This window comes from Helicoverpa armigera, chromosome 7 (genome assembly GCF_030705265.1).
Source record: "Helicoverpa armigera isolate CAAS_96S chromosome 7, ASM3070526v1, whole genome shotgun sequence".
Lineage (NCBI taxonomy): Eukaryota > Metazoa > Arthropoda > Insecta > Lepidoptera > Noctuidae > Helicoverpa > Helicoverpa armigera.
In genome coordinates this window covers 12,272,719-12,292,088 of record NC_087126.1, presented here as the reverse complement: position 1 = coordinate 12,292,088, position 19,370 = coordinate 12,272,719, and the positions used below count along the sequence as shown (strand labels likewise).

General features: G+C 35.5%; 3 protein-coding genes across 4 annotated transcripts in view; 2 read left to right on the top strand and 1 right to left on the bottom strand.

Moving 5' to 3' along the window:
* The window catches only part of LOC110373386 (blood vessel epicardial substance), a 39,890-nt gene extending 37,970 nt beyond the window's left edge, over positions 1–1,920 (top strand). For both annotated transcript variants that reach the window (XR_007511787.2, XM_021330652.3), the window contains one exon: positions 16–1,920. Coding sequence is in view for 1 of the 2 variants with exons in the window: in XM_021330652.3 (XP_021186327.1) it covers positions 16–80 (65 nt within the window). In the remaining variant the exon portion in view is untranslated. The remainder of the gene's footprint in view (positions 1–15) is intronic.
* A 953-nt stretch (positions 1,921–2,873) lies between these two features.
* Positions 2,874–4,205, bottom strand: LOC110373403 (dnaJ homolog subfamily C member 25 homolog). Its single transcript, XM_021330672.3, has one exon. It carries the CDS (start codon positions 4,061–4,063, stop codon positions 3,044–3,046), a length of 1,020 nt encoding a protein of 339 aa, XP_021186347.1. The 5' UTR covers positions 4,064–4,205; the 3' UTR covers positions 2,874–3,043.
* A 253-nt stretch (positions 4,206–4,458) lies between these two features.
* LOC110373375 (DALR anticodon-binding domain-containing protein 3) lies at positions 4,459–7,881 on the top strand. The gene is made up of 5 exons (XM_021330641.3): positions 4,459–5,173; positions 5,303–5,490; positions 6,788–6,921; positions 7,176–7,346; positions 7,761–7,881. The coding sequence occupies exons 1-5, from the start codon at positions 4,539–4,541 to the stop codon at positions 7,878–7,880; spliced, it is 1,248 nt and encodes a 415-aa protein (XP_021186316.3). The 5' UTR covers positions 4,459–4,538; the 3' UTR covers position 7,881.
* Positions 7,882–19,370: the final 11,489 nt, after the last annotated feature.

The following is a 19,370-nucleotide window of genomic DNA, read 5'->3' as shown; positions in this document are numbered from 1 at the left end:
TTGTATGGTATGCAGCGACGGACCCGAACGCGTGGCGACTGGGCCGGATAGAGGAGGCGGAGCACGAGACGCCCGTGTGAGGCCGCGCCCTGCACGTCGCCGTGCGCGCGCACCACAAGCGCGCACGGCGGTAGACGTGCACATGTATGTACTGCAGGACTGTGTGACAGGTGACGTGGCTACCCGCGCTCCATATATGCAAACCCGTGACTCGATACCATCGGTGTGATGCGTTCCATTCAATAGTCGATTTTGTCGACTCGGATACTTTCACTTACGAATTATATCGAATAATTCGATTTTAGTGATAAGGTTACATTTTAAAGTTAAAGATTTCTTGGAACCATTGTGAACTTAATGAATCGATTATAATGTTAGTCGATAAAAATACCTAGTCAGTAAATTGAAGTGGTTGAATAAAATCTTTACCTCTACATAATCGTTTATGCATAATAATTTAATCGACTAATTCGACTATTAAATTGAACGAATTGTGACTTGTTCAACTTTTTACATGCCAGGGAAACATCGTTACTTTGATCTTAATATTGAAGTATAGTGACAAAGTTTACAACGATGGGTCTCTGCCATGTAAATAATGATTATTTAAAGTATATCTTACAAATGATCTGAAACGAAATAGCACATTGAAAAAAAGACTAGAATCATTATTTTGTGTATACTATTTATGTAGATAGATTATAACTAAATATTGAATCGATATGACGTCGTATTGTCCCCAATAAAGTAAATAAACGAGAGGTTATATTTAAATAAATGTTTTGTGTAAATACATTATAATATGATATGATGATGATATTGTATAGAGATTGAGAAATTGTGTGTACAAAATATGTATTCTACTCGATTCGTAGTGGCCATGTTGTGGAAACAGAGTCTATACTTACAGCCTTCTAAATCTCACAGTTTTATCAACTTGTAGTAGTTTCCAAGCTTAAACATATCTATAGGCTACTTATCTATTAGGCTATATGTATGTATGTACTTTACTGTAGGTGATTTTTGTTTTATTTATTTTCAATAGAGATATAACGTAAGAGTTTATCTGGCAGCTCATATAAGTGCAGGTCACCGATATATCAAGTTAACATGTGCAAATAATGCATAATTATAGACTTATTTGATTATTTGTATTTTTCACAGAAATTACCCAACAGCTGAGTATAAACTTGCCATTAAGTTCAGTTTCATTAGGTTGTAATCCTAAAATACACTTAAAGTATGAATGCTATAAAACTGTGATTTTTTCAAGGGAATGATACTGCAACGATTCCTCTCATAATGACTTCTATCCCTGTAAAACACCACAAGTTATCTTTTGACGATATAAGCCACATAATAAAAATGTACCTGATAATCATTTGTTGTGAAGAAACTTGTCGAGTGGACAATAAGAGTTTAAAGCCGCTGCGAGCGCTGCACTGACCTTAAAATAGTTTGATTATATTATATCAAATAATAAATTAGTATTTAGCATATGCAGCGCAAACAGCGGCTTTAAAACAAAACTATCATTGATCTTTGTAAGTCACAAATTAAACAAGCAGGCCTTAAATAATTGCAATAGAATGTTACCATAGAGTTGCAAAACTGACTAAGAATTGATGTCATTTTCAATCTTATTTCTATAAGAATAAGGTCGGAAATATTTTAAACCGGTTGTAGCGTTTAGCAGTTTTGCTCATAAAGTGTATCTTAATCACGAAATAGGGAATGACCACATTAAACTGAAATATTGACCTGATTATAATATTGTTGTACAAATTGTTGGTGGTTATCGAACAATGCACACTCAAGATGTCTGGACACATCAATTAGTCGTTAATTATTATTTCCTAAAGCAATAAGTACAGTTTTAGAGATACTGATTGGCTGTGTCTGGCAAGTTGACAAACTGAACATCGACTGAAAAAAAAAACGTAATTTATGTTTCAGAATTTTTGATTACTCACCTGAGTAAACAAATTACTGCACGAAAATTAGAATTAAACACCTTTTTTAACGAGACTTCTACAGCACAATACCTATTATAAATAAGCAAATTTTAATTTACTTCAACAATAAGTTTTTTCTCGGTTTCATAATGTCAACTTGCGAACGGCGATCGTCGCTCGCAATACCATTGCAATCGAAACTAATCGCTCGTTTACTACTTTCCTTTTGTTATCGTCACGACTGTGCAATTTAAGTTAGGTAATAATTTAGCCATTGATAGCAACGAAAATGTTTTATTTTTTACTTTATTTTATTTCCGTGATGTCTTCCCAATATAATTTTAATTGTTAAATGACGATAAATAGGATTTTGTTTCGACAAGATTGCAAGTGACCGATCGCTTTCAGACGTAGCAATATAAAGGTGCCCAATTCTTGTAAATGCGTGTGAAAAACTTGTATGTAAAATGCGGCAGCAGTATGATTGTGTATAGTGATGTATAAACATTCCAAAATTATCAGTTTTGGCTATTGGAATTATTGTTAAAAGTATACTTAAGGGTCAGAAGCACTGCCAATGCAATTTGATTGCTTGTTTTGCGGTCACTGCATTATATTTTGTAATTAAGGATCTCATTTTGTTTTGTATAACGATTTTGATTTGTCTTGATAAATGAGGAGCACTTTTTAAGTTTTTTCAAATGTGGACAAACCACTTTGTAATGTATGTTTCAGGACAAATGTGATTGTTCACATACTTGCCTTGTGTCTGTGTAAGAGCACCCGGTGTGTGTTAGTATGCCTTATTGAATTGCTGTTTGTGATGATTGTAAATTATGAATGTGTTGTATGATTAATTGTATTGAATCATCTTAGTACATGTTGAGACAAATAGAGATTAAAGAAATAAAGTAACAATTGTGTAAAAAAACATTTGTTTTATTTTTGTTTTGTGTATAATTTTTGGTGTTTTAATTATTATATGATTCAAAGAAATATTAAGTAAAATAAGATAGTAAATTGTCAATAAAATGCCATAATGGACTGATCCTAAGTTTATTAATAAATTAATTACTGCTATCACAAAACTATGAGTCGTCAAACGTCATCCGTCCAACTCCATGTTGCTTAATATACCTTCTGTACTGTTTGTATTTGTTATTTTCTGCTAAAGCCTTCTTAGCTTCTTCGTCTTTGATTTCCTTCCAAACTTTGAAGTTCTCTTTGATCCAAAGTTCTTCATCCAGGAACTCTTGCCTCTCCTTATCATCTATAGCATTGAACTGATGTTGTCCAAGTTTCATATACTTCCTGATTAAATATAACTTTTCTTCTTCACCATATGGTTTCTTCAGTATGGTGAAATTCCAAAACCATCTGAGATACCAGTAAATGTAATATGCTATGGTGTAGGGTAGGATGATTAACTGCACCCACAGTATGTCAACAATCTCAGGCTTGGCGTAGGCTCCTTTGATATCCATGTTCTCCTCAATAACTTTCCTTATCAACCTGTCTTGCTCCACTTTCTGTTCAGCCTTAGACTTCTTCACTCCTTTACTCTTAGACTGTACTTCTTTCATTTCAGTTTTGGCTAATTCGAGAGCTTTATTTCTATACTTTGGCACTGTCATGAAGTATTTGATAGCGGTGTCGTATTTAGACCACGCGCTATAGTACTGTATTATGGATATAATGGTAATTGTAACAGCGATCACAATGCGCACGTCGACTTTCGGCGCCATACGCCGCCGGTAATACCTGTAGTAGTGAGCGTAGTACTCCTGGGGATTGTCCAACATGTAGTCATAGTCTGATCTCTCTTCATCATCGCGCAAGATTTCGTACGCTGTCGCTATTTCCTTGAATTTTTCCTCCGCTTCTTTTTTAGTTTCGGGCGTCCTGTGCAAATCGGGATGAAACCTTTTGGCCAGTTGTCTGTAGTTTTTGGCGATCTCATTCTTGGTAGCTTCTCTTGTTACACCAAGAACTTCATAACAATTTGCTTTCCCACAGTAAATGCCTTCCAGCAGGTGATCGGCTGACGAGACCACTGCGATCTGCCATGTTACACAGAGAAGGAAGAAGTAGTTGTATTTTGAATACATTCTTATTTTAACACATACTCTAAGTTATAAATGCAGTTATTTGTGACTAGCACCTAAAAGTAATTATAATATAAAATTCACGATTTTTCAAAAATATGCTACGCTACCACGACTGATTGTCAATTTGACAATATCAGCGAACAGGACTAACTGTCAACGTCATTGCAACGTCAGCTTATTTTATGTAGGATTTTAGTTTTTTTTTTAAGCAATAATAAATTATTACAAAAGATTTTGTCATATTACTTTAAGAGTATAATTTTATACTGACATTTTCTATAAATTAAACATGACGAAGGTAGATGTACGAGATCGATCATTGATTGGAAAAGGAGTCACAGTGTTTTCTCATTTTCACTCGCACTGGCAATCATATAATAATGACACTTGTCAGTTGTCTGTCAATGTCAGAAAAATCTGATGTCAGTTGTCACACGTGTTTCTGTGTTATGGATTTAGAAAATATTTGGAAAAAATGATCGAAAATGTGCTAGAAAGTTTTGCGGAAAGCTTATTTTTATTCTTATCTGGTCAACCAAAAGATGTAAGAAGTCTTTTAGTGAAGAAACATCAAGATAATTTGCAGACACACGGTGACTTTAGTTTTCCTAACTCCGCGAAATCCTGGCATGAATTTGCCATTTGTGATGAAGTGGGTAATAAAGAGGACACTACGCTATTGCAAGTGATCCGTAAAGACTGTGGAGACATAGTTGAGGAATCTAAAAAGTGGACGTTGCAAGTAAACAAATTGAAGGAAGATAATGGTCGTATTTATTTGTTTTTGGAACGACCGAAGACGATTTGTGTAGGTTTATCGGAGGCGTTACGGAACGTTGCGGTGTTAGCTCAGAAGTTACATGAAGCCGAATCTGTAGTTCAATTAGATCCTTGCTGTGTGGAACAATGTAATCTAACCTCCTTGCGTGCGAAATATGTTAGCAATGTCATCAATAACTTGTGTGCTTTGAATAAAGTGGACTCGAAAATGTTTGTTACTACAAAGTCTTCCAGCAATAGAGAAGGGTGCCATAGAGTACTATGTGGGACTGTTCTGAACTCTAAAACTGGAGCTAAAGAAACTGAAATAAGTGCACGTGACTATATTAGGTAAATATATTTACTACCTACTCATTTGAAGTCATTATTATTTTTAGCCAGTTCCAACTGAATAATATTTAAAAAAGGAACTATCCATTATACATTTTGTCTAATAATGTTTTTATTTTTTAATTCCAGGTTAAGACAAGATGAGATGACACTAATAGCTCAACACAAGTATGGAGTGAGAGTGTCCACAGATTCAAAATGGAAGGAGTTTATAGCTCACCTGGGTGAATCAGCCGCTGCCTTTGAGTTACTGCAGACAAAGCCTAGCAGTCCAGTCAAAATTAACTTTGATTGTTCTTCTGTTGGATCTAGTAAAGGTTAATATAATATATTGAAACTTTGTAATCTTAATTAGCAAATTGCATCCTAACAATAAGGGTTAATCCCAAGCAATACTTAAAGGCTTATGTTTAACTGATCACCAGATATAGTAACAAACAGCAGACAAAAATAGTAAATGATCACCAAAATGAAACTCGCATTTTAATGTAAAACTATCACCAAAGTTTTAACACTTTGCTATCCTATTTAAGTGAAATTACTCCAAAATAAATCATGCGTAAGCCAAAAATAGTAAATGATCACCAAATTAAACCACCATTTTAAAGTAAGATGATAACCAAAGTTTTAAAATTGTGCTATCCTATTTAAGCAAAATGAGTCCAAAAAAATCATTGTTATCCCAAAAGTAGTAAATGATCACCAAAAGTAGTAAATGATCACCAAAAGTAGTAAATGATCATCAAAAAAGTTTTTACATCTTGCTATCCTGTTTAAGTAAACTGACTCCAAAAAAATAAGTTCGGCCTGATAAAATAAATGTAATAACATTATGGGGACCCTTTTCCTGCACTAGCGTGGAAAATTGTCTATTGCATGCCTCTAAACAGTGCGATACGAGTGTATTGAGAAACACATTCTTCTTCTTCTTTCTCCTGCCCTGTTCCCAATTTTACTTGGCGTCGGCGCAATATGTCATTTTCTTCCATTTTCCCCTGTCACTCGTCATACTGACACTCACGCATGCATTGCAAGCCGGACACATAACTTAATATGGCATCATAATACTTTATTTGGTAATAAGCCTACATTTTATGGCAATCACAGTGACTTATTTAGGCAAAAATAATACATTAATTTGGTCGTCAAGAGTTGGTGATCATTTACTAAATTTGGTGGTCGAATACAATTTAAAGTGAAGTCGTGACTAAAATAGCTGGTACTATTACATTTTTAGACTTTATTTTTCTGGTGTTCAGTAGATATTTCTGGTTGCAAAACTTAGGGTATCAAAGCATTTTATGGTGGTCATTATATTTGTTCCCATACTTAAACAACCATTTTTAAGGTAACTAAACATTACCCCTACTAGGGGAAGGCCAAAACTGTTCACCCAAACACCATATTTTAGAAGAGCTTCAGCTAAATTGTATTATATCATAAGAATTGCAAAAATATCTGCATGCCAATTAGAAAGTTAAATAACCATGAGATATATAATAAATAAATAAATGAATCATACGTATCTTTGACTATACACAAACCAAAACTTCAAGAAATCAAGGCTACATACTTGTAATTACCAAATAATAAAGTTGTTATATTTGTTCACAGGTGCATCATTCATTTTGTACAATTGTGCCAGACTGGAGACTATAATAAGGACATACAATGATAAAGTTTGTGATAAAACATATCCAGAATTACCATCTTTTGAAGATGTGGACTTTTCTTTGCTAATACTAGAGGTAAAAAATAAAAATAGTAAATACTTAAGTATATTGATATACTTCAGAATATTGAAGAGCATAGAAATATTAGGTGGAAAAGTATAAGTAAAGAACCAATATCTTTATTCACTGGGTTCAGTGATTCAGACTATCCAAATTATATCCAAATAATCCTCTATAGGTAATCTTTAAATACATCTATAAATACGAAGGGTTAGCAGAATCAAAAACAGGTTTAAAAACAAAATAATTAATTATTTCTTTTCTTTCAGGATGAATGGCATTTAATATTCAACTACATACTTAGTTTACCAAACCTTTTGAGGAGCTGTGTGGAGCAAAACAAGCAATCTTGTGACTTCAGACCGCACCACATATGTAGTTATCTCTGCCTTATGGTCAGAGTATTCAGTCAATATTACAGAAAAACAAGAATATTGGTGGTAAGTACGTACAATAACAAAAATGCATGCATATAATACAAAATTTTAATAAGTAAATACAATCAAGGTCAAAAAGAATTTGTTGCACAAAAAGTTTGTGCATATTATTCAGTGTGTAACTCCTAAATATTTATTTGTTATATAATGTTTTTGTTCACACATTGTCTGATGGCAATTTGTCAAATGCCAGTCTCAATGATATTGGTAGACAGACAACAAATGCATTCTTTTACATATTTTTTTGGTATTTTTCACAATATTCTAATAGCTAAAATGTTAGAAAAAGTGTCTTTAGCTTGACTTTACCAATATATTTACAAGTTCGATATGGAAAAATAATAGTACAAAATAAAGCATAAAAAACAAGTTCTCATTGGATTCTAATAAAATTGAGTAAGCTATTCCTCTTTCCAGGAGCCCAGAAAACATCTGCTTCCAGTAATATTCGCTAGGATTCACATGCTGAAAATATTAAATGAAACACTCAAGACATGTTTGAATATTTTAAATATTAAAAGTGTTTCCCAAATGTGAATCATAATCTTTTATTGTTTGCTATTTAAGAATTCAAATTACCCTGTTGCAAAACATTTTTAATAATGCAAATCAATGCCATATCAACGTGAATGCAACTTTTATTATTCGCTTCGTATCAAACGCTAAAAAACTTAGTTTCTCAGCATGGACGGCGAACTTTCATGTTATAGTATTAATTTAGTGTGCAGCCGAGTGAATGCCGTGAGTGCACTTCAGTGCGAAGCCGACATGCATTACAAATTATTCAAGAAAATAAAAGTTCCTCAATATTCAACCACACTACAAAAGAGCGCATAGAAAAAAAATGTTTTGTTTGGAAACACAAAGTTCACGTGATTGACCCAGGTATTTTATTGTGGGCATTGCTGCAACGCGATTGGCCCACCGAGCGGGGCACGAGCGCCGCCGACAAATCACGAACCGCTTACACGGTCGCGCGTCCCGAGTCGCCTAGTGTGTTTTTGACATCGGTAAACGCAGTCGTGAACTTCGGAGCGCATAGATACTTTTATTTATAGTTTAAATCGAATAAAGTCGCTTTGCGTTTGTGAATACCTGTGCTCAATCGGGATACAATAAATATGAGTATTGCTGCTCTAATTCAAGCTGCTGAATACATCGAAAGGCGCGATAGAGGTGATTTGGATTTTCTTTGTTTGAATTGTCAATCGAGTGCAACTACACGCACACGTCAACATGGCTCCCGTCTATTTTTGCCGTGCTATAATCAGCTGATTTTGACGGAATGGCAGTGTACTTTGTTGCAGAAGCTGAGCACGGATACGCGTCGAGTTTACCGGCGTACGAAGAGTCCCGGTCAGGCGGCAGGCGGCCGAAGACCAAGAAATCGCAGGGCAGCAGGTGAGTCGCGGCCGGTGTAGTGCTATAGTGCAGTGATAATGTGTGATCTCAGTGGTGTTATATGTGCAGTGTCGGCGTGTCGTACATATTGTATGTTTTCTGTTCCAGGACGACTCATAACGAGTTGGAAAAAAACAGGTGAGTGTTTATATTTTGATTGATAACGATGAAGTCGGGTGTGCGCCGTGTGCCGGTGGCGGGTGCCGGCGCGCGGTGCTATCGCGTGGCGCAGTGACCTTGGCAGGCTAGTCGCCAAGGGAAAGAGTGCATGATCGTAATGAGACGTGCGGGTGGGGCGGATGACGCTGCTAACCCATTTGGCAGCAGTGCCACGGGCGGCAGGGCGCTGGCTGCCGTTACGTCACGCTGATGCTGCTCGGCTACCTGTAGGCCGCGTGTTTACGCGCTGCGTTTGCTTAGGCCCAGCGCCCGCCTGCCCGCCAGGCTGCTAGCTCCACTAAGGAGGACGATTTGCGAAACAAAGCCACTCACAGTGACATACTACTTCGCCTACGTAGTTATTTACTCGCGGTGAATAGGAATTTAGAACCGGTAACTTGTTAGCAGGCAGTTATTCTCGTTTCATTAAATTAACAATCGTACCCAGTTTCTTGGCTTGTGGCTGTCGGGTTCGTTTCATTATATCCCCGAGCTTACGAACAATCCGCATTTGCAATTATAAACGTGGGTTCTTTGATCTTCTGTTGAATAGTGGTGATCACGGCGAGCCCTCCGACTTCGGGAAATAATACGAAATTGATTGTAAAAGGCCTGTAATAACTTTAGTATTATGAAATGGGTAAAAGTACAGTCGGCATCATAAAATAGTAACTTATTCATCGGCCCCTAATGGAGGGGAATTTGCCTATTTGCCTAAGTTAAAGGTCGCTTTCATCATTGAATTTGTTATCGCAACGAGAGGTAGGGCGGGGACACTGATTATTTAATTTATGGTTCGTTACAAATAGTAATTCAATTGAACGATTTTATTTGATAGATTAAACTGTAAATAATGGTAATGAATGGCTGCCAAATACGTTGACAGCTGGTAATTGAATAAAACTGTAATGGGTACTTCGAGTAACATTGTAATGATTTTTTTCGCCTTTAGAATAGAGAGATTTTAATCGCAAGGCCTGTCAGTTGTCTGGCCACTGCGAACCGAGAGTCTATTAAGAAATCTATTCAACACACATTTTTGTTGCAATCGTACTAAAAAAACTGTTACAACGCGTAAGTAGAGAAGCGACAATTAGTTCCACTAAAAGCGTTTTTGTCGTTAACTTACATTTTAGACGCGAAAACCTTTCTCTAACCGTTCTCAACATAATATTTCACATAGAAATCTGACGTGATGTCTGCTAGCGGTCTATTATATTATATTATAGCAGTCTATTATAAAATGACTAGCTATTTCCTAGGGATTTGCTCGGATTCTCCGGGATTTTTATGCACCCGGAAAATGTGTCCTTCCTTATGTTTTTCCGTCTATATTCATCTCAATATTTCATCAAGAGAACTGCAGAGAAAGTGAATGACACTTTCTCATACGCAGTATTCGTAAACATGGCTATAACAGACTGTAAAATGTCCTAGAACACTCAAAAACTACACGTTCATTTCTATAAATGTTCGTCACATTGATATTAGAAACAACTACAGCCATTAAGAAACGATAAGAGAAAAAAACCTCGTTATTTAATCGTGTTAACAATTAACTGTTCTGCACTATGTTAATTGTGTTCTCATTAATATAATTATTCTATCAACGTGTACATCTTCTAGAAATACACGTTTTGAATCGTGCTAATTATCTACTTTCTATTTTTTTTCTAAGTCACAATTTCCGAAAAATAAATGTTTGCTTGAATTGAAATTGGCTAATCAGCCTGGAGGTCATGTTGGTCTGAATATCTGTCTCTCGTCTTAATCAAAAGAAACCATACTGTTTAGTCTAGAATTAGGTCTAAATCAAAAACATTTTGACTTGTTACCGTGTGGATCTAATAAATATAATTTTCTTTAGGCACATTAGGAGGACTGTTGTCTATTTTTACGGAATTCATTTATGTTTAATACTAATTTAGGAAAATAGTGCGACTGCGTTGCATTTTATCACTTGCAAAAATAACTTTGAATTTTTCGTGAAATTATTTTATAAAAACCTAAAGTGTTCTAAATCTAAAAGAAACTCAAAGCCATCCCGTTTTCTCAATACAACTCAGTCTGAGTCCACCAGTGGTCATAGGCCCCTACTTGAGCCACACCCAGTCAAACCAGAAAATCGCCCCATTGTGGATGAAGAAACTAGTCGTGCACTTGCTAATGTACTCATGATCAGATTCTTTAAACCGTGCCTTGGAAAACATGAGGAGGAAAAGGATAGATAGATTCACGTCTTTAAACGAAACTTAGATACAGCTATATGCTCTCAAAACATACGGTTACGATTAAGAGTCAACCACGTGTACGAAAATCAGCATTATAGGCCTTTCGGACTTTCACAAAAAAAAAACAAAACTTTAGCAATAAATGGTAAATTCCGCATTTATGACAAATACGTCGCATGAGGAGGAAGATTTAATATAGGAGCATCAATATTTAACAATCAATTGTAAAAAGTATAGTTTAAGCATTAATTTAAATGAACACTTAAAGATTCGAAGACCTAAATAAATACCGCATTATTTTAACAACAGTACAATATTCAATCTAATTCAGAAATACATAACTCAGTCACTAAATTACGTATAGATGTAGCAGAATTACTAGACAACGATACGATCACTCTAGTGTCATGTTAGAGGTAGGTCTTTTGTGCAACCATTGTTCTAATTCTGATAATAGCGTGTACCTATAGTGGCGGTGATTTATACCCTAGCTTCTAGGTATGACTGCTAATGGTATCTTATTAATGTATGCTGTAATGGCCGCCACTGTTTGTATATAATTTCATGTTGTATGGCTAACGTGTTGGTAAATCATGCCGTGTTTCCTTTGGTTAGCAACTGGTTATATTGTGTGTCGCTATGTACCTAGGTGAAAAGTAGGGATTAAATTACTGAATTGGTGAAAAATCGAAACCACTTACACGTCTCAAAATTAATAAATGATTAATTCTAAAAATAAACGTTAACTGAGCAAGATAAAACATATATAACATGATTACTTCTTATTTTCGAAAAATGTGTTTAGCCAATCTTGTGATTTGAAATGTCGACGATATCAGACAAAATGGCACCTCAGACTAACAAGTGCAAATTGCACTTTGTCATTGTCATTGTCACACATTCAAAAATAGTCAGTCTGATTACGATTTAGATTTAAAATGAGCGAAACAAACAAATTAAATTGTTTTAACACACCTATCACAGTTTTTTACTGATAGTGTTTTCCTAGACAAAGTTACAGTGGTTCTCTCTTTGAGTCCTTTTCCTCTAGACAAAGATGCAACTACAAAGAAAGACACATATTTAGAGTCAGGATTTTTAGAGTGAGTTTGCGAATTATTTTACGATTTTACGGCTATGGTTTATGATATAAGTTTAACCCCAAAACCGGTAACGAAAGTTCCTAGATAGATTTAATTAGCATCAAGACAGACTGCTACGCAAATAGAGTTAACAACGAATTTCTCTTTAGTAACCAAAGATTGCGATCTTAATGCAATACGTATGTGTGAAATATCTAGTATTTCCAGTTTAGGATTATTTTGAGAAAGTTTGTTTTGAATTATTTTACTTATTTTTATTAAGACACAAGTTTTTGGCACTGACTGTACCAGATTTGTCAATTTCTTTAAGATTAATAGAGACACTGAATCTGCGATCCTAACGCGGCAAAAAGAGATAAAAGCTAACCTCCGGGCTAGATTTAGGACGATGGAGTCTAGAACAGTAATGTGCGTAACATTTCAATACCGAGAAAAGGTTTCAGAGCACATCCGCCGTAGACTTTTCTTATAACACTTTCGGCAACGTAAGCGTGATTGATGGACAGTCACATTACATAAACGCCCCATTGTACGATAAAAATATATTATTTTTTATCCAAGAAGGTTTTATGCACGTCGAAACGACGTCTATTTAGGTTGCTTTCTCTTCAAACAGCTCTCCACTTTGTTCGCCTAGGAAATTGACTTTACCTGAATGTTGGTACCTGTTTTGTGTGGTTTAGGCTCGTTGCAAGTGCTGCGGCAATTGAAAGGCCCATTTCCTACCTTATTATGAAAGTACCCATGTCTCTCTCGTGATTGCTGTGTTTTATTGGTAATTTCAATTATAGTTAATTTTGCTGACATAAAGCAATAACCTGCCGACTTCTGCTATTAGTATTTATTTCATAATAGCGCTGCTGTTGAATGGGATAATGTCTAAAGTTAATTTACTGTAAGTGCTGTCTGATTTATATGGGTGACTGAACGTCGGCTCGTAGCATTTACTATTTCTGCCGCGCTTACAAGCTATTTATTCTGAAAACAATTAAATGTCATGCAGTTTCGAATTCTTCATCTCAGTTACCGCTTACTGTTTCAATGCTAATGTGTTCATCAATCCACTCACGCGCAGACATAAAACGATCATAAAACTCGCGCATTTCAGATTAGATATATTCACACGTTGTACCGCCGAATCGCTTGAATAACCACACTTGAACGTACTCGTATACATAATAATACCGTGTTTACATAATGTTTTGGTGACGTGGCGCGGAGCGAGCGGAGACACCGCCTCGGAGCGCTCGCGCAGCCCGCGACCACTGTAATTTTCCAATAAAGCGAACTTAACTATATTTTATCATGTATTTGCACACACCAATTGCAAATCGTTTGTTGCTAACTGACGTTGTGTGTATTGTTTTATTTGTCATTCTGTCTATACGTATTTGGACCGTGACGAGTCCTCACTAATTTGGTCACGTTTTTTGTGCAATGACACTTGATAGGTGACTGAGAGACGTCATGTGGGGACAAATTGCACTCTAGGAGATGATGTTAGTTGAATGCGAAGCGAACATTTCGTGTTGTGAGTTTATAAAGTTGTTCATAAGACGCAGTAACAGTATTACTCGACAATGTTTCTATGACTAATGCAAACACAAACTACACGTGTATTCCATCATTAACTTCGTCATATTAAAAGGACGATCCTTGCTCATTTAATCGCGAAACTAACTTCATCTATTTATTTGTAACACTTGCACACATTTTAGATAGAAGTGGATTGTTATTATTGCAGGGAAATTCATTATCAGGATTTAATAGTAAATGAATTTGCTCTAGCGTATCAATTGTTGGTATTTAGGATTGATTTTTTCCATATATTTCCGGGATTTAAGAGGAAAAAGAATGTGTTAGTTCTCCTGTTTTGCACGTATTATCTTATTGAGGAAAACGGTTGTATGTGGCGTTATTAGGCGATGATTTGGCAACGTGGCTCCCGATATGCAAGGGGATACCGTTTTATTTATGGCATACGTGACATAAGCTGTATTATGAAACAGAAATAGGTCATTTACCCGGATAAAAACTCTGTCCTTTGGGTTTGATCCGTATGTCCTTATGATGTTTATTATCAAGCCATATTGCCGTGAAAACGTGAAAAGAGTATCTACCACTTAGACTTAAGTATAATATTTTTAAGTAAAAATTAGATGCGGAAAAACTGCAACAGACTTGCAAAAGTTTCAAGCATCGGCAAATAAGTTTTAATTGCGAGTTGAACTTAGATGTCACTTGAAGTGCGGTCAAGTAACTTTTTGATTTTTGCAAAATGCGTAATAACCATCTGGTGTTCTCTAAAACTGGATCGAATATTTCTTTTATTGTAGAATGAGCTCTGTAGGTACCTACGTGACACAAACCACGTGGATACGAGCGAAGACCGAACGGTGACTAATGCCACAACACTACTTACATATTTATCGTAGTTATAGCAAACAATACTGCAATAGCCTGCATCTGACATGTGTTGCTATTATGCTAAATGTATGATCTGAATACTTAATTTTTGGACCTATGAAAAATTTCCATACGGCATTAAGTGCGAAAAATATCATAGTAGAACATGTTACTTCTTTAAAAGAGTGTCCATGGAGTTTCTTACCAGCTCTTCTCCATGAGACCAACTTTTTGGAACCATAAGAGCATTTCATAAGAGCTTGCAAATCTCTTTTTGAAATAGAAACAATTGTCTTTTGATTAACATTTCCTATGTTGCATGCTAGCGTATTTACAAAGTGTACATAGCCAAAACGCATCCATAGGAAACTGCTCGCTGATATTTTGTAATGCTGTTTTTTAATTTGTGATTTCAAAGTATACACGAATTTTGCGTACTGCTCGAGTATAATTCGTAGCTTAGACGTGCACATGCATCTTTCCAATTTATACACGGTCAAATTTAACTATACAAAATTAATATAAGTAAAGCATTAAATAAAAAAGGCTTTTGAATCTGAGTTTGTTTATTAAAAATGCTAATTAAACAGGCTTCTTTTTGATATCATTATTCGCCCCCAAAAATGTATGTTGCCTTCTAAATTACTAAGTCAACCACAATTAACGAGCATCTAAATAATACTATCTTAGCCACTAGTATCTTCTAAGTAAACCACTCTAAATACAACTCAGCATGATGGTTATTTTTTAGCATCTAAATTTGTAGCATGCATTCTAACAGTAAACTTCTAAAATAATATTAAATGACACCATAACATATATTTAATTAGCTTCAAATTTTTTAACTCAGTACGTTTAAAATGTAAGCATGCAACATGCAGCAAGCATCGCTTCTGTCAGGGCTCCGGTGCTGCGGGGCTCCGGCGGTCCCATGCGAGCTTATCGTCGCAGATGGTTTTCACGCTCACCACCGCAGCTTCGGCTTGCTGGCCGGCTCGGCCAGCCTGCCGCGCGGCGAGCGTTAAAACTACCTGCGCCTCAGCTCGCAGGCCGCCTCGCCCCTCCGCGCCTACGAGGTTTTGAATTGCACTCTAGGGGTAGGGCAGACAAGACTACGTGGAGTCGGTTTTGCAGCGATTCGTTTTCGTCACTAACTTCAATTTTTAATACAATGTTTTTTAATTGAAGGTTATAAATGGCAATATACTTAAAAGGAGGCCGAGTTAGTAAATTAGATGACAATGTATAAATAATGTTGTAAAATTGGAAGCTTAATCATGTGTTCAATAAATAATTTTGTGGCTGCACTTATATTTCCCATAAAAAATCAACTTATTTAAAAAATTTACAAAAAAAAATTGAATTTACGAGCATTATTAAAATTTAAATTAACATTAAATTCTAGGTCGTGTTTTAATCAAAATGGCAGCATGCAACTGCTCGCGAATAGATTGGAATCGTAAAGTTTTTCGCACCTATTCCAGTGTATACACGATTAGTTTGCATGCGGACTAGCACTGTATATTATGGAACAAAGCAAGTTACTTTGGCCACTACAAAATATATGCGAGTATTTGCGTACTGCTGCTGTATACATCGGAAGACTTTGTATAAAAAGTGAATTCCAATCTATTCGCGACTAGTTTCACACGCTTGCGTACTAGCCATGTATATACTGTAAATACGCTGCATGCTACAGTAATACTGTTTGCGAAAGGATCATTTAAAATACTCTTGATTTTACATGAGGAAAAAAATTGTGTCGTTTTTACTGCGTTTTATCTAGGTTTATAACTAGTCACTTCTTTAACATTACAGCGGCAATAGAAAGTGAATTAAAATCATGGCCACGTTTGACAAGTCAAAGGAACTATCCGTTTCTTACGACTAAATCAATCTTATTCATACCTATGCGACCTACATATGATTGTAACCATTTTAATGGGCTTGTTATTATTATTGCCGATGTATAGTATAACCTTCAATATGGGCCGAATGTGATTAGTCAGTGAAAACATGACATCACCATTATGTGCTGTGTATCGTTACTGGGTACACTGTACTTTGGTAGGATTTTCCATTATATTTTCCACAGATTTTCTCAATCTCATAAATGCTAGACGAGTATTAATTTCGGTAAACGATTTTTGATCGACAAAAATATGTAAAAAATCCGGTATGTAAAGTGATCAACAATTTTTGACCCTGACTGTACTGTAACGTAGAAAATTTTTGTGTAAGACAGGTTTTGTTTTCAAAAAGTGTAGTCACGTAGATACTTTTGTACCTTTTAAAGCAATTTACAACTTCGAAGTAAAATATAAAAAATAGCGGAAAATTTTCCTGAAGCTACCAACGACAATGTGATAAAGGTTATTTCGTGGAAGTCACGAGGTTTTTCGAAATAAATCCATATGAATAATGAAAGTTTTCGTGGTATTTTTTTTGTAGATTAAAATATATTTTTGTTTTAGCCTTTTGGAAGGTCTTTTTCGTAGGAATTATTATCGCAAAAATATTGCACAGGTTTTCGAAAAGATTATGGTTTATTACTTATTGACAAAAAAAAAATAGTTTTTAATAAACAATTTCGTTATTTGATCTTTCTCGCGATTGTTCTAGATTAATTAATACACTACCTACTATTCACACCTATGTATAAATCACTCGATACATAAACAAGGTATATAATAACTCGCATTACGTTCGCTATAGTAAACAAGACCTTGAGAACTAATTTTAGACGTGATTTAAAAGCGACCGATGAAAGCCTGGTGGAACAATTTCCAGGGTATATTTCCATTGATAAATCATATATTTTCACATAACTTGGACCATGATGAATGGCATATAAGTTGAAGGTATCGCCTTTTAAAGAAAACAATGGTGTAAGAAGCGGACGAGGCCAGGCCATGTTTATCAGCAAAATCTATTTGTCGTTAAAACATGCGGTTGCTATGGGAACAGCTAATTATTGTGAAATTGTGTTAGCAATGAGGAAGAGGAAAACTTTCCTTATACGAAAAAGTACCTATTGTTAAATTTAGGAGTAGTAAAGCCTTAGAAATATTTATCGTTGTTTCTAACTGCTTACCGGTAAGGAAGGTCAGATAAAGACACTTTCTACAGAACTGATCATTTGATTGAGACTGACACATAAACCTTTAGTAATTAATCATTAATCCCTCCACATTCAACCCCTGTAACCCGCCACAGCCTCCAGAATCCCCAAAAATGTAGAGCAATAAAATGTAAAGCCTACGACAACTAAGCAGGCTTGCGTCTTAAAATCCCACTGGCATCATGAATCCTTCTTGCGCAGATTTGATGTCGAAATTGCCGCTTTCACTATATTGTTCATCATGTCGGCCAAATTTAACGATCGCTCCAAACCTTCTGTCTTCAAGCGTTTTATACCCATACTCTTGTGTTGCTAGTTCGCATTTCTTTAGTTCACAACGCTTCACTTAATTATCAAGACCTAAAATTAAAAGCCACTTCGTAATGGTCTGGAAGAAACGGCGCGAACACTGCTAAGCTCTTCCCCAAAACCGCTGAAAGCTCTGCCAATTTAGCAAAAATAAAAAGTTATTTGAAGTGCCTAAAGATATTCGGCCAAATCTAGTCGAAAAGTTAATTATTCCCTAAATTTTATTTTCACAGAAATCATTTCACAAAGTAGGCACTTAATGGATGGCCGAGTTGGCTTTTTTTCTTATTAGCAAAAGTAACTAGTCGCTAGCTCGCTGTTTCCTATTAAGCCCCAGTAACGTAAGCAAATAAATTGAGGTCCATTATTTTAATTTAACCGTAACAGTATTACAGAAGACATTTTCTATAACTTCCATGGTTGCTCGGGAGATGTTAAGAATGATTTTACACCATTAATGTTTGACATAACAGACGGACGTCACTTCAGATGTAATTGGAAGTCATATTTCTTTACACCATGATGTGCATGATTAATTTTTTATTATATCTTTGAGCCGGTTACAAATTGCATTCTGTTTTTTTTTGTCGTTGGAACAGGATATGAATAAGAATCTTAGTTGTCATCTACGCTATTATGTAGACTTGAATATAACTTAGAAACTTGGTTACAAGGAAAAAATATGACACAAAGATTAGAACTAAACTACATATACAATTAGTATCGCCTTGAATATGAACCTAAAAAACTAGGATAGAATAGCGAGGCGTCATTATGTAATTAGCGAACAATACAGCCGGCCAACAATAGATAATTCCATGGTGATATGGGAATAAGAAAAACATGCACTAGCCATACTCCTACAGTTTTTAAACAAATAACATTTGATACGTCCACTGTCTTGGACGGTAATTGTTAGGTATTCAAATATTTGATAGGCAAATTACATTTGACGTCTTTATGATAAGGAAAGCCTGACTCATCGATCTGATTACAGCGAAATGTTATACATAACATCTAATTTTAAGTAATAATACAGGCGGCTCTTGTGTTATCTAATTTTTAAGGCTTAATTAGATACGCAGAACAATAATTCCAAAATACAGAAAAAAAAAACACCCAATTAACTAAATGATCACCTGATGCAACATCGATGATTATTGACAGCTAATAATTGTGCAGAAATTACGCTCAGTTCGCAAAACAAAAAGGTGCACACAATATATGACTTAGCATTTGCAAACATGTGACCGTCACCGGTTGCCATGTAGCCGCACATACATGCATGAATGTACAC